Below are 26,331 nucleotides of genomic sequence, written 5' to 3'. Positions count from 1 at the left end.
ATGCATATATATGGAATCTAAAAAAGTGGTACTGATGAACCTAGTGGCAGGACAGGAATAAAGACACAGACGTAGAGAACACAGACTTGAAGACATGGGCGGGGGGAGCGGGGAAGGGGAAGCTGGGATGAGGTGAGAGAGTGGCATGGACATATATACACTACCAGCTGTAAAATGGATGGCTAGTGGGAAGCTGCTGCAGAGCACAGGGAGATCAACTCGATGCTTTGTGATGACCCAGAGGGATGGAATAGGGAGGGTGGGAGGGAGGCTCAAGAGGGAGGAGATATGGGGATATGTGTATACATATAGCTGATTCACTTTGTTGTACAGCAGAAACTAACACAACATTGTAAAGCAATTATACACCAATAAAGATGTGGGAAAAAAATAACCTCTGCTATTTTGTGAATAGATTATATGGATACAAACATAGAAGCAAATAATTAGCTAGGAGAATTAGTTGTTGCAAGAGTTCACAGGAGAGATAATGGCCACTCAAACCAGAGTGGACATGGTGAGGATAGTGAAGGGCTAGATATGTTATGAAGGAAGAACCAAAAGATTTTTCAATTGATTGGATGTTGCGTGTGAAAGAAAGTGAGGTGTTCAGAATGTCTCCACGTTTTTCTGGCAAGTAAGGATGATTTCTGTATAACACAGAAGGATGGAATTGCCATCAACTGAGTTGGAGAAGGCTATGGGTGAATCAGTTTAATAAGACAAAGTCTGTGCCCTAAAAGGCTCACACTCGTAAGTAAGAGAGATACTTAACCAACGTGATCAACTAACTGAAGTAATGTGGTAAGTGCTTTTTACAGTAGTTCTATGGGGACCAGAAGAGATAAAAATTATCATTTCACTTTGTGATGAGGGAACAGCTGAGAAGGGATCAATATATTGAAGAATAAATAGGATGTGAAACAACAGGGAGGAAAGAATTAGTAATGGAAAAATAATCATGAGCAAGAACGTAGAAATGCAAAAATTAATGTTAAGGGCTTGGGAATGGAACAGATTGGTGTGAATTGAGGTAAGGATGTGTCATAATGATGGTAGGGAAAGGGATGGGGCACTTGGAGGGAGGGAAGTATAGGACAAAAGATATAATCAAGCTAAAGAACATATTTGCTCATGAGCTTGCCCTTATCCAACAGGCATTGGGGAAGTGGAAAGAGGTACTTTTGAACAGTAATGTGAAAATCCTTGGATGGACAATAAACCAGTAATTTGTTTTCTTTTTGTTGTTGTTGTTACTTATCCAAAGACAATTAAACATGTTATAAATAAATCACAGAAATATATATTCAATGTTGTAGTTCTAAAGTGTGGTACCTAAAGACATTCCCTGAGCTGTTCTATTGCATTATTATGAATTCAATTTGATGATTTTTTTTCCTGGCATGATTTAATGACTTCTCATAATATTAAATAGATGGGAAAAACACACACTCACAAAGTGAATAATGCCAGTTTTCCCGTTCATTTGGGTAAGGTATTAAGTGATTAGTTGTTTGCCAATGTATTCTATGAATCAAAAATGTTTTATAACCATTGTAAAAAAATTAATGCTTTTGAGGCTCATGATTGTTTCTTCTTTTCAAGTCATGGGCCCCAGGGATGAGACATCAGGGGACTTTCAGTAGCAGTCAGTTAAAAGCATGAAATGTATTTATTTCTCTTACTCATTTAACAAAAGGTGCTATAAAACGTTTGATGCTGTTTTGCATGTATTTAGATACATGTTAGTTAATCCAAAAATACTGTTGTTTTTGGAGGTCTAGAAGAAACAGTGCATTCCTTGGGATATTTTAGGATGATCAAAATGTCTTGATTAGAAGAGGCAGGGGCCCTTGCTGATATTAATTGTTGAGTGGTATTTAAGATTGATTAATATTTATGATTTCTGTATAACACAGAAAGAAAAACTGGTTTTAGGACAAACAGATGTGGATTTTAATTCTGGATCCCTCTTCTAAGTAGTAGTTTGAGATTGGCTGAGTCTCAAAATCTTTCAGTTTCATCTTTAAAATGAAGATAATACCTTTTCTATCTTAGCCCTCAGTAACTATGAAGACCAAAGGGGAAACCTATGTGATGGTAACATGAACATTATAAAGCACTCTTTGAATGTAAGATATACTAACTCCTGTTACTTCCATACACTGTAGATTACATAATGAAAGGTACATCTTTCCTGGCAAAGGATGTATGTGAGATTTAATCCACTCCTGAGATAACATAGAGTTACATAAAAGTGATGTATGAATTGGTGTCCTTGATTTTTATGATCCTAACATTTTTAATCTACTCATATAGGTTTTTTCCTTTTAGATTAAATAGTAAGCACATTAATAATCAGTTTTCATGTGTTCACTACATCACACCTTTTATATGTCCACACATCTGTCTTTTAAACAAAAATTACGTAATTAACTTAAGATAAAATTGTTCCGAAATGAAGATCTGGGTTGAAGTTTTAAGAAATACATTAGAGGACAGGTCTATAGTTGCCAGTTTCTAGTGCTTGCCCCCAAATTTTCAGATGCTTACATTTCTTCCTGAGTATTTCAGCTATTGTGTGAGATGAATTGTTCATTACAAGTTAATGTTATTTTTAGCGAGTAAAACAGCACAGACCAGTAGACTGCGAAATTCAGTATAGTTCAGACTTATTTGGTAAGAGGATGGCTCTCAAAATCTACAAAAGAACCTTTGTTGAATTCTTTCAATACATTATTGGCCCATACATACAGTAGCCAATTTTGAATTTAGAAATGAACTAATTTAAGCCATAACTCAATAATGGAGTGTTCAATTACAGTTATTTCTTTTTTTATTTACAAAGCTTTTGATTTTGTTGTAAGAAATATCCATGGCATGAAGCGTCTGCATGAGTGGTAGGTGTCTAAAAACTGAATCATCACCATCATCATCATCATAATCAACCAGATTTAAAAAGGAACCACTATTTTTGTCCTCAAATAGTAAGTTAAATATGTAATTCTAAAAATAAATTTTGCTAGAACTTGTATAATCATCTTCTATCTTCAGAGAAAACAGATGGAGGCTTACTCTGGTAGGACATTATAGAATGAATACAATTATTGAAAGTGACAAACTAGTCATTGGAGAGATATTCCAAAGACCCAATTTCTAATTGAATATGATTCATATTATGACTTTTATATATGTAAATGACTTGGTAGCCTAGTAATGGCAAATTGGATCTATTTAAAGTAAGATGGCTGTAGTGTCACTTTTAGGATATAAAATATCTGAGACATAAGACATGTCTCTTTTGAAAACTGTTTGAACTTGGGCTTTGATAATGTTTTAAAAAATTATTTCTAAATGGCATTCATTGTGTAATACATAAGGAAACTTTTCTGTAGCAAATATACCTTTATTTTAGTATTTTAGGAATGTGGGTTAATTGTTGGATTTAGGATACCCTAAGCTACTCTGCATAGAGTAGTATTAAGAGCCTATTTTATATTTCTATACTTATTACTTTTCAAAATGAGATGATTGGCATCTCATATCTCATTTGATTAGGTCATTACTCAAGTTATGTTCTTTTCCTTTCATAAAGGAAACCATAATGATATTTTGGATTTCAATGTAATAATGCTTCAGGGAAATGATGTGTGTGGTACGTGTGTGTGTGTGTGTGTGTGTGTGTGTGTGTTTGCTTTTCTATTATGTCATTTGGGAGGAAGCTAGGCATTAATGATGTCATGGCTATTTTTAACACTAACAAAGCCCTTTTAATCTGTAATGCTAACAATATTCAACAGAAGCCTATTCGTGGAACTATCTTGTATAGGAAAAACATACATTTAAATATGCAAACTTATAGAGGCAAAGCCTTATCATCTGACTGTTCCCAGATCTCATTGGTATTGTTTGATTTCACAGATTTTTCCCTTTTACCAGACCAGCCACTTCTGGCCCTGTACTTGCATATACTCTTACAGCAGTTAATTACAGCCATTGGTCAAGAGCAGTTTGGCTTACTATTTTCATGGCAATAAAAGGAATAGAGTAATGATTCTATATCTTAACTAAAGCTGAACCATAAGTGATGTGACTGTAGGCCCTCCAATTTAATTTTCCAGACTTGCAAATAGATAACAATTGTAAAACTAAATCAATTTTATTTACTTTTCAGACCACGTGGATGAGCGGACAGTATGCAATGGAATTGCCCCGGAAAAAGACGTAGATGGATTTCATATTATTAACATTGGAAGACTATGCCTGGATCAGCATTCTCTCATACCTGCCACTGCTAGTGCTGTTTGGGAAATTATCAAACGAACAGGTTGGTCTGTGGGACATGGGTGCTAAGTACCAAAATGAGCATTTTCACGTTGTCTTGAAAGAGAGTGAAAGAAAATAAGCATTAAACTTCAATCTACAGGAATATACAAAGTTACAGAAGTCAAAGAATAATCTGAAATAAGATAAAATGAAGAACACATGCCAGGTTACAAGAAACTGCTGTTTCACCTTTCAGGGAGTGAATTTTCCAAATAGAAAGTTTATCTCCCTACTCTAAAACTATAAGCTGAAGGTATTTTCATGTACATTTTTCAAAATGTATTATGTTTTTCCTTACCTTTAAAAACAAAATATGCTGGGCTTCCTTGGTGGTGCAATGGTTAAGAATCCGCCTGCCAATGCAGGCGACTCGGGTTCGAGCCCTGGTCCGGGAAGATCCCACATGCCGTGGAGCAACTAAGCCTGTGCACCACAACTACTGAGCCTGCGCTCTATAGCCCACGAGCCACAACTACTGAAGCCCGTGCTCTAAGAGCCCGTGCTCCGCAACAAGAGAAGCCACTGCAATGAGAAGCCCCTGCACCACAAGGAAGATCCAACGCAACCAAATAAATTTATAAACAAATAAATAAAATAAGTTTATTTTTAAAAAAATGTGCCGAACATTTTGCACCATCTCTAATGAGCTAGGTTTTCATTATAAACACTTGCCCTTGAATTGTGCTCTAAATTCAATAATGCTCTCAAAGACCCTCGATAGTTCTCCTGCCTTCATCACTGTCTCTTACATTTTTGGCAGCATCTCCTCCTGCTAATCTTCTCTTTTCTAACTGAGGGAGAGAACTTCCAAGGGCAAGCAGATCCTAGAATTATACTCTTAGAATGTTAGTACTTAGAAAAGCCTTAATTCTAATTTTTTCATTTTACTTATGAAGATACTATGCCCCAAAGAGATTAAGTGTGTTAAATCTGTAAGCTTTATCTTTCAGACCTTTCTAAGTCCATAAATTTAGTGCTTCTCTCCTATAGAATAAAGTGCATGAGTTTTGTGAAAAATACTTTTTCCCCCACTTCATTTTGTCCTAGATTTGCTCCAAGTTTGATTGCCAATTAATCTTGACCTTGCACTTTGCTTGCTTTGTGATTAGTAGTTAATATTTTGTCTCCACTCTTCTAACACTTCATATGAATTTTAATGTTTAAAACTAATTTAATGGAAGCTTGAAAATGTCTGTGGTTTTTTAATGAGGCCATAATGAGAGGGAACATGACAGATCCAAGAATTATAAAAAGAAATATTTATAAATAGTGAATGTGGGAACATTATAGACAAGCCACAAAATAATTCAAATTAAATTAGAAGTTTTTAAAGAATACTGCAGTTGGCTGTTGAGATGTTTACTTTGCTTCTTGTTGCTTATTCTTCATTTAAACCAAACTCTGTGTTTTAAGGAATTGAAACATTTGGAAAAAATGTGGTTGTGGCTGGAAGATCCAAGAATGCAGGGATGCCCATCGCCATGCTCTTACACACTGATGGAGAGCACGAACGGCCAGGAGGTAGGGGCAACCTGGAGATTCTATGTACTCTTACAGTTTTCTCACTTACAATCATCAAATAAATGTGTTTGAAAATGTGACATAGAATATTTATGGACTTCTGCAAATAAAGAAGCCCATAGAATATTTATGGGCTTCTGCAAATATTTATGGGCTTCTGCAAATATTTATGGGCTTCTGCAAAAAAAAAAATAGAATATTTATGGGCTTCTGCAAATTTCCCTTTATTCCCTATCTAATGACATGAGCACCTTGACAATGAATAAAAGAATTACTGGAAAAATGTGGCCCCTTTGTTCCTACTTTATCCTTTGGCTATATATACTTCCTTTATATCATTAAAAATATAGACATTAAGAAGGGTAGCAAGGCTAGATACATACTAGATACATAAAAATCACATGTTGATAGATATCTGTATACCCATACACACTACCCCCCTAAAACACACCACCAATATATAGATATGTTTGGTGTTTTTTTTTTTTTTTTTACCATTATTAACCTTGGTGAATTCCAGTTTCCTGATCTCAAATTTTCAAATACAGTTGACTGTTGAACAACACGGGTTTGAACTGCACAAGTCCACATATACATAGATTTTTTTTTTCACTAAATACATACTACAGTACTATATAATCTGTGGTTAGTTGAATCAATGGATGTGGAATCATAAATCCAGGGGCTGACTGTAAAGTTACAGGAGGATTTTTGACTGTGCAGAGGGTGGGTGTCCCAGACCTCGGCATTGTTCAAGGGTCAACTGTACTAATTTTATGATCTTGGTTGACGTAATGCATATGAAATATTTTTTTAAGCCACGAAGCCCTTAGGAAAAAGAAGCCCAATGATAACATATCACTTATATAAAATTATAAATTATTAGAGTTTGAATTGTTTGTGCCTGCCTGGACTTAAGGACTTAAATATTGCAACAAATCAAAATGTGTATGTGGATCATAGTAAACTAGGGCCTGATAATGACTCAAAGAAACTTTAAAAAGCCTTAGCTTTGAAGAGCTTTTTGAAAGGCCAAATCTGGTAATATCAACATAGTTTTCATGGTAACCATCTACAAAGTTGCATCTCTAGCTTACCTATTCACTTCTAACTTAATCTGTTAATGCTCATCTATCTCTTAGGGTATAATAAAGATATTGATTCATATTTACCTTTATTTAATAGTTTCTGTTAAGCAAGGAAAAACAACCAGGAAAATTTACCTAGGTGTACCATTTTTGTTGGAAGATTTTGACCAAGAGCCAAAATAGGCAGTTTTTTCTTCATTTTCAACATATTATTTTCTTATTTCATCAATAACATAACAAGCAGCACTATGCAGCTCTATTAATTGCACAGCACTTTCTCATGAACTATCTTATTTCATTCTCAGTAATTCTGGAATATATTCATATTCACATTTTGCAGCTAAAGGAAGTGAGCTTTAGAGACTTCAGTGACTTACCCAAGGCCATTCAAGGAGGTGGTGTACAAAGCTGGGAGCTGGGTGCTGACTGTCTGGTTAGGAGGATAGACTTGAAGTCAGACCCCTCCCCTGCCAAGCCCTGTATCCTTGGGTAAGTCATTTAATCTGTGTAAGTCTCCACTTCCCTCATTTGTAAAGTGCAGATAATATTAATATCTCCTTCATTGGGTTATTATGAAAATTGAATGAGACTTGTATGTAAAGCACTCTTCACAGTGCCTGACACAGTAAGTTAAGTAAGCCCTTGGTACATGTGAACTGTGACTATTACTGTTATTTCCATTATTATGCTTAAATAATAATCTGTGGCCATACTAACTAAAAAGTTTAGAATAACATAATCCAAGGTCAATGATGTAGTTTTCACCTTCATTTGAAATTTTATTTTCTTCTTCTGTAGGTTTTATATTTACTTTTATTTGGATCAAATCTAATCTTTGTTGTAATAATTTGCATAAACATAGAATTTATAAAGTTAATAAAATATTAGATTATAAATATGACATCGTAATATTCCAAAGTTTACTTTACATTGTACTTTTTCTTGTGGATATTAATATATTGTGTGCTAATTTCTTGATAAATTTCAATTTTGAATTATTTGTCTATAAAATACCTAAGTCTAAGTAAGTTAATTTACCTCTTATTTATGCAATTTTAAATTAGATAGTCCTATGTCATAAAACACATTTACTTTATAAATATTTTATACTTTGTGTTACAAAATATTTTCACTTGAATGCATGTTAGAAATTGAACAAAATTGGAATTAGATATAGTACTAGTTACTTAAACGCCAGGTGGTTAAATTTACAGTTATAGTGGCATACAGGTGCCGTTATAATTACAGTATCTAAAAGGTAATAAATTGTATTAAAAATGATGTTGAATAGTTCGCAACATGGGTGGTGGTTATTAATCTCATGCATATTTAATAGGAGTATGGTGACATATATGATTAGTATAATGAATTGTTGAGAGCTGCTTACCGGAGATTTGCAGTCTGTGGGAAAGTTAATATTTCAAATGTCCATGTCTGCTAGAGCAGTAATGATGTGCAGTGACTACATGTGCATTGTTAGCTTATGGACATAATGAAGGAGGATTAACTGGGCAAATTCATATCTATAGAACTTGTTCTGATGACACTCAGAATGTTGAGCATTTAGCTCACACTGTACTTCTTTGCCAGAAAAGATTCAGAGCCCAAATGATTCATTTGTGTCTTAAAGCCAAAGATAATTGCACTAGAAGAAAAATGGCGAAACTGAAATTTAGCTTGATTAATATGTGTCTACACAGGGCTGGCTTTTAGTCTTGATTATTTAGGACATGGATCCTGGCTGTTTTGTGAGAAAGAGCTTCTTTTAATTCTTCAAGGGCTTAAAATATTTAGAGGACTGAGAATGTGCTAAAATCTTGAGGTAAAGAATTAGTGCTGATACTCAACACAGCAGGATGCTGCAGGGAGATAACCTTCTGCTGAGGACATGTCATCACAGGAGGCTTTAAAGATGACATGACATTCAAGCCACTGTGTACTTTATAGAGAGTGAGAGATAGTTCCTGTCTTCCAAGAGCTTATAGTCTTGGTGGTGGTAGGGTGGGGGGACAGAGTACAGAGGGGGCATGATATGCAAGTATGGGTGATTTAAATGATAAATATTTAGTGGCACAAAATAAAATTCAGCATCCCTAAGAAAGCATTCAATTTGCTAAGGGAAGCCCTTGGTTAATTGAGGAAATGTAAAGAGATTGACAGTGGAGTCTCTTCTCATGAGCCCCACTACTTGTTAGGATGTTTTAATATCATTGTGATCACCTATAATTCACTGGTATTCTTTTAACGTCTTTGTGTGTAGTAACCTACCCAGGTAACTTAACCTTTCAGTTTTCAGAATGAAAACTGAATACTATTGGCTTTAGCACAATGTCTTTATGTTTAGCTTACCCTGATGGAGTAAAACAGAGTTCTCCAATTTCTCTGAAACAGTTTTTTTTTTTTCCTTTAAGATAACAAAGTGCCATAATGACCAGGCATTATGTGTATTAATTATAACCAAAGGAATACATAGTCTGATTTTATTTCAAATTCTTTTAGAGTAAATTCATTTCTGCCTATTTTATATTCTTACATAGGGCATGTCATCTAAATAGATCCCCCTAAATGGCCACAACATGCTCCTCCTTTTAACTAAAAGGTTGGGGTACTATTGCAGTGGCATTGGTTGCTGGGACTTTTTAAAAGAGCATTTTGGAAGAGTCAGCAACTAAGCTGATTTTGCTTAGAGTCCTTCGGGATATTCTTGACTTCATTCAGGTAATAGGCGTTCAGTGCGTATTCTCTGTGAAACACTGGGGTGGGGGTGTGGTACAGGGGTGAAGAAGACTTGGCCCCCTGTTTCCAGAAGATGACAGACTGCATCTTCAGGACACTGTTTGTCAAAGCACAGCTTCCGCATTGGTGTTCAGCTTTTGCACTCAAGCTGCCCACCTGCTGCAACTTCTATATATCAGGTATTTTTCATTCAAGGGGACATCCTATCTAAATGGAAAACCACAAGATATTTTGTCAGTGTGATGCCTTTCCTTTGTGAAAATTGGCTCCAGTTGTGAAAATGAACATTTTTGCTAGCCTGGGAGCATTCTCTCTCACCTACAGGAGGGGCCTTCAGGTAGTAACACAGGAATGGATGTTCCAGGCAGTGCAGTGTAATATGAGTGGTTATGTGTGATTAAGCTCAACGCAGTGCCAGGTTGGACCAGGTGCTCTCAAGTTTCAAAGAGAGGAGACAAAAAGGAACACCTAGGAGAGAGGAGTCACGCAAAGCAATCACGCCTCCCGGACAGAGATTCTTAGTCTTGTTGCCAGTGGAATGGAGTGGGACTTTTGCTGCCGCTGTGGAATGAACCATTGTCAAATGGGGGCAGGGGGACGGCAGGCATTTATAGTCTTTTCTCCTCCCATTCCGCTATTCCTAAGGTAGAAGTACTCGTGGTAAGATATTGGGGGTATTATGTTTTATGACGCCTCTGTGTTGACTAAACTTTACTGAATTACAGCTTTGAGTTTGCATAGTGGAAAGCAATAGAAAAGAACAAATGCTTGCTGTAGTCTCATTTTCTAAGTTGAATAGTCGGAGTACTGTTTCATTTTCAACATCTCTGAAATTCAGCCAGCTAGTATCTGGAAAGCAATGTACTTGGAAAAATGTCACATATTCTCACATCAGGCAGCTGGAACTATTAGTTGCCCTGTTGAAAATAACATTAAACACTATTTAAAATATAAAGTGAAGTCCAAATCTTTTTTTTTCCCCTTTCATTTTCCCTCTTTCCTCATGACCTCAAAGTACCAGGCATTTTTTTTCATAATTATTAGCACAAAGCATCCCTTTTCTGATGTCTATAAGCCCGATTATTCAAAGCATCACTTGTTAGGATATTCATTTCTGCTCCACCAGCCTTTTCAGCCATTCATCCCATCGAGTTCCCCCTGGTACCTTATGCTGAAGCTTCATAGAACTGCACATTGTTCCCCAAACACACCATCTCTTCCAGGCCTCCTTTCCACTACATACCCTGTTCCCTCTGCAGGGAATGCTGTTTCCCCTCACTCGCCTGCTTTCCTCTCACCTCCAGCCCACCTTTCAAGATGTGCAGCAAATCTAACTTTTACATGTTATATGTGCTGCCATCCCAGTACTAATCCTGTTGCATATTGATTGTCTACCTGGTCCCCTTTTCTACACAGACATAGTAAATATGAACTACTCAATGACAAATATTTTGTCTTAGGCTTTTTGTATCTCTGAAATTTAGCACAGGGCTTGGCATGTAATAATGCAACTAGTCAGTGAATCAATAACAGTTTATTTAGTGTTTCCTGTGTGCCTGTATTGTAGAAAATAAGACTGCAGGCTAGGGATTTAAAATAAAATACTGCCGTTTATGGAAAAAAAAATCCCTATATAGTGGGGAGGAGGGAACAGAAGTAGCTAGGTACTTACTATAAACTAACTCCTTCATATTTTAACATTATAGGCATTTACATAAAAGTATAACTTATGCCTCCCCTTTTGCCCAAGAGTCAGATCACAGTAGAGGAGAATGCCTCACGACCATCAGGAAGGGGAGAGGAGACCTAAGGATACTGGGAAGGGAAGGAAAATTATTGCTGACAGCATTAATTGAAAGAGGTCACAGCATTTTTCCAGTAAAACATTTAAAATCTATCATTTTGTTTAGACTTTTTTTTTTTTTCTTGAGCTGCTGGCATGTAATGCTGCCTTCTTACAGAGGAGCTGATTTCTTTGTCACTAAGCATGGGAATATGATAGTGAATAAATCAGATATTGCCCTGTCCTCTTGAGCTTACAGTTTAGTAGGAAAGACAGTGATCAAACAATTAGGTATGAATGATTAATCATTATAATTGTGCAAAATGCTGCAAAGGAGGAGAGCTTTCTATAATAAAAAGCTTGGTTGTGGGAAGGAGTGGATGATTTCTAGCTATAGTTATACATTAATGTTATACCTTTTTATGCCTATCTTTTGTACTATTGCAATGGAATGTTTTTATTGTCTACCTTCTGTCACTGTTCTTCACTTCAAACTAAAAAATCCCACCTCACAGACAAAACTAAAACTATATTTACTTGAAGTTATTAAAAATTTCTAAAATCTCTAGAAGGAAAAAGTTCACTCTGTACAAAATAAATCATTCATACCATAATGGTAAATGATGATTTGATGATTTAAAAAAAAAATCAGGTCAATGCCAAGCAGTGTTATTATACATATATAGTAAGTACATCAGATAGAACTTCTGAAAATCTCTCCCACCCCCTCACACACACCACCATAGACACATTGAAGAACTTTTCCTTCACAACATTTATCAGTTTGTGATTGTCATTTAGTTGTGTCACTATCTGATTAATTTTCATCATACTCACTGGACTATTAACTCCACAAGAGCGAAAACCATATCTCTTTATCTTCCCATTTTATTTCCAGCATCTAGCATAATAGCTCTCCAAAAAGTCTTTGTTCAATAAATGAATGAATAAATTCTCTTTATTCGTAGACCAAGAGTATCATGTAAGTTTTAATATGGCTATTCATAAGCTGTATTCTTAGGAGCACGGATGTACCACAAGATTTTAAATGGTTCTGAGGCCAGCTAAAAAGGCCAAAAAGTGGGAGGTGGCCCAATTTCTGGAAATCTCCACCCCTTCCCCAAAATAGTTGGAATAATCCTCCCACTCATTAGCCTATGAAATTACCCAGCCCATAAAAACTAACCACCCCGTATTTTGGGGCCTCTCACCTCTTGTGAGATGACCCACACCCTGTGGAGTGTGTTTCTCTAAATGGGTTTAGTTTTTTTTTTAAAGGGACAAAAATTAGTCAAATAAGTCTGGGAAATCTGGGTTAAACAAAATCAAACATATATCTTGACTGTGAATATAGTAATATAATATAACCTTTAATATAGTAAGTACTGTGAATCTGTGAGAGTAAAAGTCTTTAACCCTGAAAGTTGTTTTTATCCCCCCTAAAACTATTATATACATATATACACACACACACACACACACACACATATACATATATATGTGTGTGTGTGTATATATATTTGTATTTATAGTTGCCATATTTGTATCTATATATTTGCTAAATTTGTACTAATACACCCCAGAGGTCTAGCCTTTTTCCACACAGAGAATGAATTCAGAGCCTTGAGAATACTTATTTAGCCTTAGTCTATGGTCTTTTAAGCAAGTTTGCAGAATAAGACTTTGTAATAAGATTCCTGAGTTTCTTTTCATCTGTTAATCTTGGAAAGAAGAAAATAAATGTAAAAATTATATAAAGCTTTAACAAATAGATCTCATACATACATCTTCCAGCCAAAACAACTAGAAAGGAAAGGGCAATACTTTGGCTCATGCCCCTTATCCCATGACTGAGCTGACTACCTTATTTTGGCTAAGATTTGGGAGGGTCTGATCGCTTTAAAATTTAGTTAGTTTTATATATATATATATATATATATATATATATATATATATATATATATATATATATATATATAGCTTAAAATCTGTTTCACAGTCAGGAATACTGACCTAGCTGTTTGGTACCATGAGGAATTTCGTCACCTGGGAATTGATTCATGTGGATGATTTAACACATTTTATCACTATTAATAGGAAAATAATCCTAAAAATATAAGACTCCAAAGCCAATATTTTCCTTTATAACTGGCAACTTGTTTACACCATAGTTGGAGTCTTGATGGGTGAAGATTGACTGCTGGAGCAGGAGAGCCCAGTGTTAATGAGAATAGGCTCTTTATCATATTGCCCGAGTGCACACTCTGTTCCTGCATTTCCCTAGAACTCAGTGTTCAGTTCATATAAGCTATTATACTGCATTTATTCTAAAAAGTATTTAAGGTGGTCCACAACAATATATGAAGCACAATGCAAATGAGAACTAGTTAAGAAAAAGGGGAAGCAAGGCCTGGAACTAAAATGGAGCCAAGAATAAAGCTACTATTAAAAATAGGCATATCATTAAATCTTCATGGATATTTTCCCCTGCCAAGCACACTGAATATGTGTTTGGTACATTTATTTAATTGAGTCTAAACTATACTTTCTGTGATAGGGTTACTAATTTCATCCTGTGAGCTTTTAGGCAGGAAAGAAAGATGACCCAAGTAAGTACCTTTAGAGTTAAAAATAAACACATGCTACAAAACAGAAATAGAGTCATGGATGTAGAAAACAAACTTATGGTTACCAGGGGATAAGATGGGGAGGGATAAATTGGGAGATTGGGACTGACATATACATACTACTATATATAAAATAGATAACTAGTAAGAACCTGCTAGCACAGGGAACTCTACTCAGTACTCTGTAATGGCCTATGTGGAAAAGAATCTAAAAAAAAAGAGTAGGTATATGTATATGTATAATTGATTCACTTTGCTGTACACCTGAAACTATAACTACAATGTTGTAAATCAACTACACTCCAATAAAGATTAATAAAAAGGAAACACATGCTCAGGATAAATAAAATATTTTCTGATATTAAGACCAAAAAATATTTTCTCCTAAAATTACTTATAAGCAGGGAACTATGTAATGGACTGAGTAATATTTATAACATGCTTTTTAATTTAATGAAACAGCCATATTTTATAGGGTTGTTTCTCTTATTGTTTAGCATAGATCAAAGCTACCATTGGCATACATTTCTCTGACCTCACTTAGACGTTTCTTCTCATTCTCAGTTTTTGAGTCATTGCCTTCTTCCCAAATTCTAAACCAGTGTTTCTCAAACTTAGCTGTCCCCTGTAATCATCTGGGGGCTTTTAAAAATGTAGCCACCTAAGCCCAACACAGAACAATCATATCAGAGTCTTTATGAGTTGGATCTGAATATCGGTATTTTTTAGGAAGCTCCACAGAAGAATGTATACAGGGAGGGTAACTGAGGAAGACTACTCAAAGCATGGGAATGAGCCCAGGGCTTCACTTCCTGTTCCAGAGTCATTCCCTAGTCAATCTTTTCCGACCTCATAGCTTTAAATACCGCCTGTGTCACCTCTTACTCTGGACCCATATAACCACTGTCCACTTGACAACTCCACTTGGATGGTCAGTAGGCATCTCAAAATTACCATATACAAACCTTCACTCTTAATTTTACTCCCTTAGTCTTCCCTGTCTTAGTAAATGTCGCCATCAATTCACCCAGTTCCTCAGGCCATCCTTGACTTCTCTCTCTCACACCCCATGTCTTATCCATTAACAGTCTGTGTCAAATATACCCATGATCTCACCATCTTCACTAATAAGACCTTAGTTCAGACAGCCATTATCTCACACTATAAAATTTACAAACCAGTTTCCCGCCTCCACCCTTGTCTCATCTCCCGCGTGCAGTCTGTTTTCTAACTGGTATGTCTCAATCATCTGTGGCTTCCCATAACACTCAAAACAATAAAACACCAGAATAACATCCAAATTCCTTACTATGATATGCAAGATCTTACATGATCCTACCTGGGCTGCCTCTCCTTACTCAATTTTTACCATTCTCACCTTCATCACTGCCCTCCAAGCCACACCTGCATTTTGCTTTCCTAGAACATGTCATACATGCTCACGTGTCAGGATCTTTGCCCTTGGTTTTCCTTCGGCCTAGCATGCTCTTTTTGGAAGTTATTTACATAATTATTTCCTCACTTCCTTCGGGTTTCTGTCCAAATGTTACCTCCCCAGGCTGTCCCTGACCACCTTATCAAAGTAGCACCTATGCTATTACTCTGTTTACTTACTCTGTGCTTTTTTCTTCATAGCACTTATTTCTATGCAAACTTTTTATTATATATGCATTTGCTCATTTATATATTGTCTATGTTAAATGAATGAATCCATGATTTCGATTCAATAATTTCTGGCTGAAACCAGGGGAAGATCTTTTAACTATCTAGAGACAATGGTGGTCAAGATTCAGTAAGTCCTTCCTAATACTCTTTCTCACAAAAGAGATAGATTGAGATAGATGTTTAAAAGGAGTGGAATTGAAACGGTATTTGAGTAACTAAACGTGAAACCATATTCCTTAGTTGTCATCCACCTAGTGACCCAAGGTGTGTGGAAGATAACTGAAAGACTGATAAACAGCAAATCAAACCAGCCAGGTCTTGACCAGATACCAGATTAAAGTCTGGCCCATTTTAAGCATGAAAAGAAGGCTTAGATCTGAGTACTCTGTAACTGTATCTAAAGTTATTTAAACAAAGAAAAAACAGCTGAAGTTGAAACAGAAAACTTATAGTAGATGGAATTCAGGAGCCAAGAGAGTACAGTATTGTTTTAAGATCTGGGGAAATTAGCTCTTGATTATTTTACAAGTGGTAAAAATTAAAGCTGAAAATGTCCTTTTTGTGTTAGAGACACATGTGTTTTCTGTCAGATGCTGTCTTATTAGTACTACCAGTATGTTCCAGGTGAGATCTAAAGGCAGACTTTATCCCTAAGGAAAAAGAAGTGTCATCCAAGATCCCCCACTGGCCTCCTGAAAGAGTCAGGATGATAATCCCAGAAATGCTATTCTGCTGACCAAAGTGAACACATAGTGTTTCTCAGCTCTGATTTTACAACTGTGAACTCCAATGGTTCCTTTCCTTTCTGCTTAGGGCGGAGGCTGTGTAGTGAAGTGACTAGCAGCTTGGCCACTAGAGCTGAACTAAATAAATTTGAATTCTGACTCTTATATAGTTTTATGACCTTGGACAAATTATGGGCTTTTTGTATTTTCTCGGTTTTCTTATTTATAAAAATGTAAATAATATTAGTTTCTACCTCATAAAAAATACACTTACAGTGTTTGGTGAAGATTGTGTGAGTTAATACGTGTAAAGTACTAGAACAGTGCTAGATGTGTAGTAAGTTCTTATATAAGAGCTATTTTCATCACATATGTTTTGGCTCTGTGCATTTTGTTTTTTGTCTGTTTTATGCTTAAAGATGTAATTGCAGCTTATGGAGAGAGAAAGAAATACATGTTCAAGTTCAGAATCTTTAGGCCTCTCGAGGCATTTGTCTGAAAACAGAACTCAGGCTTCTCTTATCCAGCTAGTGCTATTCTGTTGACAAATACTGAGTTTTCCTTCTTGCGATTTCCCTGGTGATTTTCCCTTTCAAACAGACCATGGTATGAGTTAATATATTGGGAGTGACTCATTTTTCCCTTAAAAAGTAACAAAGCAAAACCCTACATGTGAGATTCTAGCTCCTGTTGGATTTGCCATTTGGCTTCATCTGCTTATACAGGCACGAGCAAGTATGTATTTGAAGATTTGCCTCATGGCAAAGGAAGATGAGACTTGTCCTGCGTTGCTGTGGAAGATAGATCTAGGATCCTAGTAAAATTTGCCAAAAGGGAGACTTTAGCTCTTGTAAGAAAGAACTTTCCAAAAGTCTGGGCGAAATAATATGCCTGTAATTATTTTTATGGAAAATGATTTATCAGTTGGAAGGGATAGGAAAAGCATAAGGGAATTGAAGCAGAAGCAAACCAAATTCCTACTCACATCAAGAACCTCTCTCTTAGACCTTTAAGTGCCCCTGTGCTGTTCTTAGCTAGAGTAGATAATGGTTCTCTGTGCCAACACTGTAACTTATACCTCCTTTTAGTGTGGAGTCATCACATTGTATTATAATTCTGATTCACAGATCTGTTTTCCATATGAGAGGAGGGAATTGTGTATCTCCATCACTTGGCATGGTCCTGGGATTATTTCTTGATGGTCGAATAAATGAATGTAGGGAATGGCTGGAAATGTCTGACAAAAGTAAATTCCTCATTTAGGTAATTTTAACAAAAAAATGATACTCTAAAATGAATCATATTGTGTTGTTTGTCTTAACATTTTTAAATAGAAAATATTAATTTCCTCAAATTTTAATTGCCAACAACTCTTTGCTACAATCCACAGTTTTGCATAAATTACAGAGGTAATGATAGCCTAGAAAACTGTGCAGGTGGCTCCCAGTGAACAAGTCTTGATTGACTGTGGACTTTTATATAGTAAGAAGCATATCTTGCCCAGCAGCTAATTTATTAAGTTCTAACAGAACTCTATGATTCTGGGAGATAGGTTCTAAGTCTTTTATTCTTATTATATCTTACAAACATGATGTAAAGCACTGGGCACAGTGAAGTTGCTTAATACTTCTTATAAAACATTTTCTTAACATCTTTATCAGAGTATAATCGCTTTACAGTGGTGTGTTAGTTTCTGCTTTATAACAAAGTGAATCAGCTATACATATACGTATATCCCCATATCTCCTCCCTCTTGCGTCTCCCTCCCTATCCCACCCTTGTAGGTGGTCACAAAGCATTTTTATCTGGGTTTGTGTGATAGAAAAATTAAGCCTGAGCCCAGGCTCTTTTCATACTCACAATATGAGGATAAAACTGAGTGAGGGAAAAAGTCATCTGAGGGTCAGAGATATACATCATTTTATGGAGTAGCTGCTGTAACCTGTTGGTTCTGATTACCCTAGGGAAAAATTTGAGGTGCTAGAAATGACTAGGTGCAACAAGTCATAGGATTCATTGAACAAAAGTAATGGGGCGCCAGAACTGAAAACAGAAATGACAAGAATTTTCACAACGCCAAGTAAGACAGTTAGGATATCTAGTTCTCAGAACCAGGAACAGGTATCAAGGGGAAAAGGCAGAAGCGTCTGAGGCATTATTTGAACACATTTGCTCTTAACTCCCATGACTCAACTCTCTTTTGCTATCGTCATCCATTTTAATGAATAGCAGGCTAAAAACCTTCCCATTGTTTGATAGCACAATAGTCAGAAACTGATCAATCAAGTCTAAATAAGACTTTGATATTTCCATGGGTATTCCTAGCCAAACTCACTTAGGAGTAAAAACAATTTAACTAGATATTATTATTGAAGGAGTGGAGTTATCTAAAAGATCTTTCCATGCTGATTGAAATTCATCTCAATATTTTTTCTTTTGCTTGAAGCTTTACAGATTGTTAATTATATGTGTATATAACTCACTGGATTATGTATCGCTCAGTTCCTTGATGAAATCATCAGTAATGATGAAGTGGGAAGGTTTGGGTTTAATTTTGGTTTTTGCAGGGATTTGGGAGGCTCTCATTTGGAACAAGAGAATGCTTGAGTGGGCTGCTAATGTATAAGGGGAACCTTCTAAATATAGGAGAATTGTATTAAGATAGAGATGGGAGGATGCTTCATAATTTTGGTGGCTTGGGATGGTTCTAAACATATACTCTACATTTGTTGATTGTTTATAGCAAATGAAAGAAAGAGAAAAAACAAGGGGAACTCAGACTTTTACTCTAAGTATCTGGGCAGAAGGTGGTACCATTATCTGAAATGAAAAAGACTGCTGTATCAAGTACAAAGAGTTCCCTCTCATTGTTCTTCCTATTCAAAGATTTCCTGGTTTTCTCTTTTATTTGTCCATATTAACTTTAGAATAAAATTATATTCATCTAGAAAAAGCAAAATACCATTTTTTTTTGTAGTTGTATTCAATGTATAATGAATATAGGGGGAACTGTCATCTTTATGATGTTGAATCCTACTCAAGAATATGGTTTGTCTTAAAACCATGACTAGTTCCTCAGTCTTACTTAAATCTTTTGGTGTTGTTCTAGAGATTTTCTTTTACCATATAGATTTTACACACTTCTTGTTAAGTTTACTTCTGAGTATTTTATTTTTGTATTGCTATTATAATGGGGTCTTTTCTTTCATTATATCATCTTACATGTTGTTGTATATGATAGTATTTATATCAACTTTAAAAATAAAATAGCCAGTTACCATACCTGCAAGATGAGTTTATTTGGGAATAGCCAGAGGAATTACAGTTTGGGAGATGCAAGCTATGGTGGACCATAGGCAAATCCAGAGAACAAAGGAGGGGAGCTTACTTTTATAGAGAAAAGTGGGGGGATAGTTTGGAGGGACTGTTCTAAACAAAAGTTTACTGGAGGAAAGTAAGAGTTCAGGGTGGCAATGGCTTCTCATTGGCTGGTCTGTTGCTGGGCAAGGAAAATCTTCCTTCCTGAAATAGAAGACTTCCTCTTGTTTGGTAAAGCAAGATACAGTTCTTCCCACGCGGCATGAAAATAGAGGCCAGTGCATGCAAACAATGGAAAGTGATAGTAGTGAGAGCACCTTCTACAGGTGCTCCTCAACTCCAATTTTAGTTGAGGTTTTCTTTAGTTTTCATATTTATTTCTATATATTCATTTTTACTTGGCTAATTTATTGAATTCTCTCCTTGCTTATAATGTTACAGTTTTTAGGCTTAGTTATTATAAACATTTTAACATTTATGTTTATTAATTTTTTCTAATATCTTTTATTTATTTTATTGTTCTTTATCTAACATTTTAAGTTAAATGATTGATTCACTCATTTTTTAATTTCTATTTTATTTATATAATAATTTAAGTGTGAATTTTCCTCTAAGCTTTGTTTTATTTATATTTTATAGGATCTAATCTGTAGTACTATTATTATAAATGTTTCTAGAAATTCTGCAATGTTGTTTTGTGTTTTCCTTTTGCCTCAAGGATTGTTCAAAACAGTATTAAAAATTTTTTCCAATGGAAGTGTTTTTCAATTTCTGATTTTGTCAATACTTATCACTTTATTGATTTGTGATCAGAGAAAATATCTATAGTTTATCTAGTTATCTACTTTTTGGTATTAATTACTTTTTTGCTGTTGCCAAAGTCATATCATTAAAAATATATTCTTTGGGCACCTGAAAGGAAAATATATGATCTACTTTCAGAGTTTAATATATTGTAATCAGATATATATCATTAATTATGTTGCTTATATTTTCTATACCTTTGACCTGTAATGGATTGAGAAAGGTTAATTGAATTCAGCAAATTCAATGTGTTTCTATTTCTCTGTGTATCTCCTGTAATTTCTGTTTTATGAACTGATTTCTTTCTTATTTGTTACTTATATATTTATCATTGTCGTGTCTTCATTTAAATCACACCTTTGCATTATAATATGTACCTTTTTATCCTATTTGATAAATTTACTGAACTTCTCCTTATTTGATAATAAGAACATCATTTTTTTTTGATTAGTCATTTTCCTGTTATATGTTTGCCCACCTTTTATTTTCAACATTTCTGAACAGCTTTGTTTTAGATGTGTTTTATATAAAGTGTAGAACTAGACTTTACTTTGTGAGTCAATTTTAATATATTATTCTTTTAATAGATAACAGAAAAATTTATATTTATTATGGTAAATACATGCAGTCTGAAATGTCATATTATCTTCTGTTTTGTTGTTTTTATGGTTTTTGTTTACTTTTTATATTTTTTCTTTTTTGTATATAGTTGTTTTATTATTTAGGAAGATTTAGGAAGTTAATAATTATAACTTTATACAGTACTCTTAGTTCTCTATTTCTTTATACGGTATCTGTTGATACTCTATTAGAAGAAATGATAAAATGTTTCCTTTTCCTTCCATGATTCCATTTCTTTTGTCTCCTACCTGATATTTGCCAATAAAAATTATCTTTGTAGTGTGTTTGCCTTATACTTTTAAATATTCTCATATTTCTATTATTTGATTGGTCAGCTTTAAATTATATCTGTTCATTCTAGTCATTAAATATAAGGCAATCAGCAAACTTTCTCAATTTTGTCCTTCCTACTCTAATTTTGTTAGTTGCACTAATTCTACCTAATCAGAGCAAATAGCATTTAACATTTTGTCTGTCACCCCAATCCTCACACTTTTTTGCCTTAATTTTGTTATTAAATATATTCAAAACACTCCAATAGTCCTTTTGCCAGTTTCTTCAGATACATTTTGATTCATTAAAGTTCATCTTTTAGCTCATTCCTCCGGAAAAACTCATGGGAACAATATTTCCTGTGTTCTTACAATTTCAAAATTGTTTGCAAACTTTAATCTTGGAAGACAATTTGACTGGATATGAAATCCTTGCTCCCAGTTTCTTTACATGGGTCTCTTGTAGGTATTGCTCTGCTGTTTTCTGGAATTGAATGTAAAAATCTGAATTTTTGCCTGGTTGCTCATAGGATTCCTGTTTTAGTCTTTAAAGTCCAGCAACTTTACTGATATGTGTCTCACTGTTGACTATTATAGGTCAATTTGTATGGACTCAAGTCTTTTTTCTCCATTTTGTATGACTCTAAGTTCTTATTTTTAAAGTGTTTGACATAGTGTTTGGCCATAATGTTCAACTTTTCCATAACAACATTTTTCTGTTGAGTTTATTACTTTGTTGTTAAATTTAAAATTTTCTTTGTTTTTTTTTCCTTGGGTCTGCCACTTTTAAAATGTATCCTTTTATTTACTTAAAAATTTGCATATAGTAAAATTTACTCTTTTTTGGTGTATAGTTCCATAACTTTAGACAAATGCATATAGTCATGTAACTACCACTAGAATCAAGGTTCCCCTGGGCTGATTCTTATATAGTATCCTTTTATTGATGCTGTGTAAAATCCTTTTTAAAATTACTTATCATGGAATGAGCTGGATTTTCTTGGATCTTATCTTTGCAGGGTGCTTCTGTTAGGGTTTGGGGAGGACATGCTGAGCAGCCTTCAGATTCTTCCTTCACCACTTTCACAGAGTCAAACTGCTTCCTGTTTGAATGGCTCCTCTGAGTCTTTGTGTTACTACCCACTGTGAACTATGCTAGGTCCAAGAGGGCTTCTTCTGCCCTTATTCCCACATTTTCTGCTACAAATAAGAGGGATATATATTGCATTTTATGTGATCCCTTCACCTTCAGGATGTATATTTTTGTAGTCATTTCCAGAGATCTGCCACTGCTGGCCATCTTGTTATTCTCTGAACTTCTTTCTGCCTTTCTCCCTATGTGGTATCTACTAACTCTGCTGATCCTGGGTAACTCTTCCGTGTTTTTGGAGTCTGTGTACAATATGTCTTCTAGTTTTGCTAAAAATTGTGCAGTTTTTGTTGTTAACTGTGTAGCATTTGCATGTTATCTGGGAGGAGAAGAGAGACAACACTGTCCTACACGGCCCTGTTCTTACTGCAAGTCCTTCCTTTGACTTCCCTCATCACTGCCTTTCCCTTATTCCCCTTCCTTGGCTCACACATTAAGCACTGGAATCCCTCATACTGCTAACCTCTCTTATTCCTACATCTCTTAATTAAATCATGTATGAATACTTCCTGTTATATCCTAGACCTCGTCATCATTTTCTAAACATATAATTTCAAAGTTGGTCCATTTTTTCCTGCTATCCTTTTGGCTTGGAATGCTCTTTTATTCTTTCCCTGATTAGTATAGTCTTGTTCATACTTTATGACCTAAAAATGTATATTAACTCCTTCAGGAAACCTTCCTGGACACCTCCTCAGGATGAAGCAGAATTAATCTCTCACCTATGCTTCCACAGTACATTGTGCCATTTTTAGTGCACTTATTTTGTTGTTTTCAATATTTACATATTATCAAGCCAGTGAGTATCCCCTGCATCTATGTATTGACCTGTCAATACAGAACTTTCAAATCCTGGGTTTCTAGGACTCTACTTAAAACTCTCCTATGATGGTCAGCACATACCTTCATTTATCTCATTTGATTTTCCACTGTTCAATTGAGGGGTACAATATTTTGAGTCATCTAGATTATCTAGCTTTTGCTTGCTAAGTGACTTGATAATTTCAAAGCAGTTCTCCTATTCTTAGGATGTAACTGGAAGTCCTCTAGAATTGGAGCATTCACAAATTAAAAAAAAAACAAAAACTTCAGTAATCATTAATGGAAGTTATTCTGCATTCCAGGTGATGCAACTGTGACAATAGCTCACAGATATACTCCCAAAGAACAACTGAAGATCCATACTCTGCTGGCAGATGTTATCGTAGTAGCTGCAGGTAAGTCTTTAGTGGCTGTTGTTTGGTGAAATGTCATCAGCAGACTAATTCCTGCCCTAATTGCTGACATGTCTATAAGAACAGCTTCTTGGGAGACTTAGGTATACGTAGGACTGACTTCCATTCTGTCTCTTGGCAGTCATCATATCGGTCCATTATACCTATGTTAGCATTCATCACTTCATTGTGGAAAAACAAAACAGCCTTTGGAATGACAGATTAAGCACAAGAATAAATGTGTACTTTTACAATTACTTTGACAGACATGATTGGTTCTAAACATGAATAAGTTATGGGGAGCTGATAGGAAATGCTGTTGAAAGAGTAGCCAGGGCTAGCTCACATAGGACCTTGTAGACCCTGTAAGGACTTTCATATAAGCCAAAGATGGCTGTGAGCAGGAGATTGACATGATCTGGCTTATGTTTTTAAAATATTATTCATACTGTGTCAAGGGGAATTGAGTCTAGAAGAGCAGGAGTAGAAACAGAGAGAACAGTTATTGCACTTCTACTTAATGGATCTAGGTTTCTCCTTAATTTGTTTTATAATCAAACATACAAAGTAATTCTACCCTTCATTTCTATCTTTACTCTTGCCACATAGCATTTCTACATTGCAGACAATTGTGACTCTTCTTGTTTTATCCAAGACTAGAATGGGAGCGTTTTTCATTTTGTTTATCAATTAGATGTTATTGGTAATTTCTAGGCTTTACACTTGATTTGGTGAGTATTTACAAACTATGAAGGGAGGGTAAAAGTTCCAGAAGAAATTGAGTTTGATGAAGAGAATAATAATAGTTTAAATTAGTTTCAACCAAGTTTAATTCACTTTTTATTATAATATAGGCCCTTCTCTGAAAGTCAGAATATATATGTGATGATTTCAGGTGGAGTAATTTGCCTCTTCATAGAGTAAAACTAGAAATATTCCCTTTTCAAGAAGTCACCAGTAAGCTGGTAAGGCTAAGCACATTTCCCATTTTTCTGAGCAATTATATTCAGATGATATCAAGTGCAAATTTTTGAACCGGGTTGACATAAGTAAGACATCAGATGTTTAGAGAGGCAATACAATTTTTCAGACCACAGGTCAACATTAAGTAAAATACTGCTGCAGCAGCTGAAATATTCACAGAAGACAAATATTGGGTTGGCCAAAAAGTTCATTATGGCAAAGCCTAATGAACATTTTGGCAAACCCAATGTTATGTTGACTTCTTTTTATTTATTTATTTATGTATTATATTATTTTTTAATGTTTATTTATTTATTTTCTTATTAGTCATCCATTTTACACACATCAGTGTATACATGTCAATTCCAATCGCCCAATTCATCACACCAACTCCCCCAACCCACTGCTGCTTTCCCCCCTTGGTGTCCATACGTTTGTTCTCTACATCTGTGTCTCAATTTCTGCCCTGCAAACCGGTTCATCTGTACCATTTTCTAGGTTCCACATATATGTGTTAATATACGATATTTTTTTTTCCCTTTTTGAATTACTTCACTCTGTATGACAGTCTCTAGATGCATCCCTGTCTCTACAAATAACCTGACTTCATTCCTTTTTAGGGCAGAGTAATATTCCATTATATATATATATACCACATCTTCTTCATCCATTCGTCTCTTGATGGGCATTTAGGTTGCTTCCATGACCTGGCTATTGTAAATAGTGCTGCAATGAACATTGGGGTGCATGTATTTCTTTGAATTACGGTTTTCTCAGGGTATATGCCCAGTAGTGGGATTGCTGGGTCATACAGTAGTTCTATTTTTAGTTCTTTAAGGAACCTCCATAGTGGCTGTATCAATTTACATTCCCACCAACAGTGCAGGAGGGTTTCCTTTTCTCCACACCCTCCCCAGCACTTGTTGTTTGTAGACTTTCTGATGATACCCATTCTAACTGGTGTGAGGTGATACCTCATTGTAGTTTTGATTTCCATTTCTCTAATAATTAGTGATGTTGAGCAGCTTTTCATGTGCTTCTTGGCCATCTGTATGTCTTCTTTGGAGAAATCTCTATTTAGGTCTTCTGCCCATTTTTGGATTGGGTTGTTTGTTTCTTTAATATTGAGCTGCATAAGCTGTTTATATATTTTGGAGATTAATCCTTTGTCCGTAGATTCGTTCACAAATATTCTCTCCCATTCTGAGGGTTGTCTTTTGGTCTTGTTTATGGTTTCTTTGCTGTGCAAAAGCTTTGAAGTTTCACTAGGTCCCATTTGTTTATTTTTGTTTTTATTTCCATTACTCTAGGAGGTGGATCAAAAAAGATCTTGCTGTGATTTATGTCAAAGAGTGTTCTTCCTATGTTTTCCTCTAAGAGTTTTATAGCGTCCGGTTGTACATTTAGGTCTCTAATCCATTTTGAGTTTATTTTTGTGTATGGTGTTAGGAGGTGTTCTAATTTCATTCTTTTACATGTACCCATCCAGTTTTCCCAGCACCACTTATTGAAGAGACT

At 35.3% G+C, this 26,331-nt stretch overlaps 1 protein-coding gene across 1 annotated transcript in view; it reads left to right on the top strand.

The window, feature by feature from the left end:
• Nucleotides 1-26,331, top strand: part of MTHFD2L (methylenetetrahydrofolate dehydrogenase (NADP+ dependent) 2 like) — a 138,125-nt gene that overhangs the window by 39,373 nt on the left and 72,421 nt on the right. Inside the window, exons 4-6 of the mRNA XM_060011706.1 lie at nt 4,175-4,327; nt 5,740-5,847; nt 23,761-23,853. Coding sequence (XP_059867689.1) covers nt 4,175-4,327; nt 5,740-5,847; nt 23,761-23,853 — 354 coding nt within the window. The remainder of the gene's footprint in view (nt 1-4,174; nt 4,328-5,739; nt 5,848-23,760; nt 23,854-26,331) is intronic.

This window comes from Delphinus delphis, chromosome 5 (assembly GCF_949987515.2).
Source record: "Delphinus delphis chromosome 5, mDelDel1.2, whole genome shotgun sequence".
Classification (NCBI taxonomy): Eukaryota; Metazoa; Chordata; class Mammalia; order Artiodactyla; family Delphinidae; genus Delphinus; species Delphinus delphis.
This window is presented reverse-complemented; position numbering and strand designations above follow the sequence as displayed.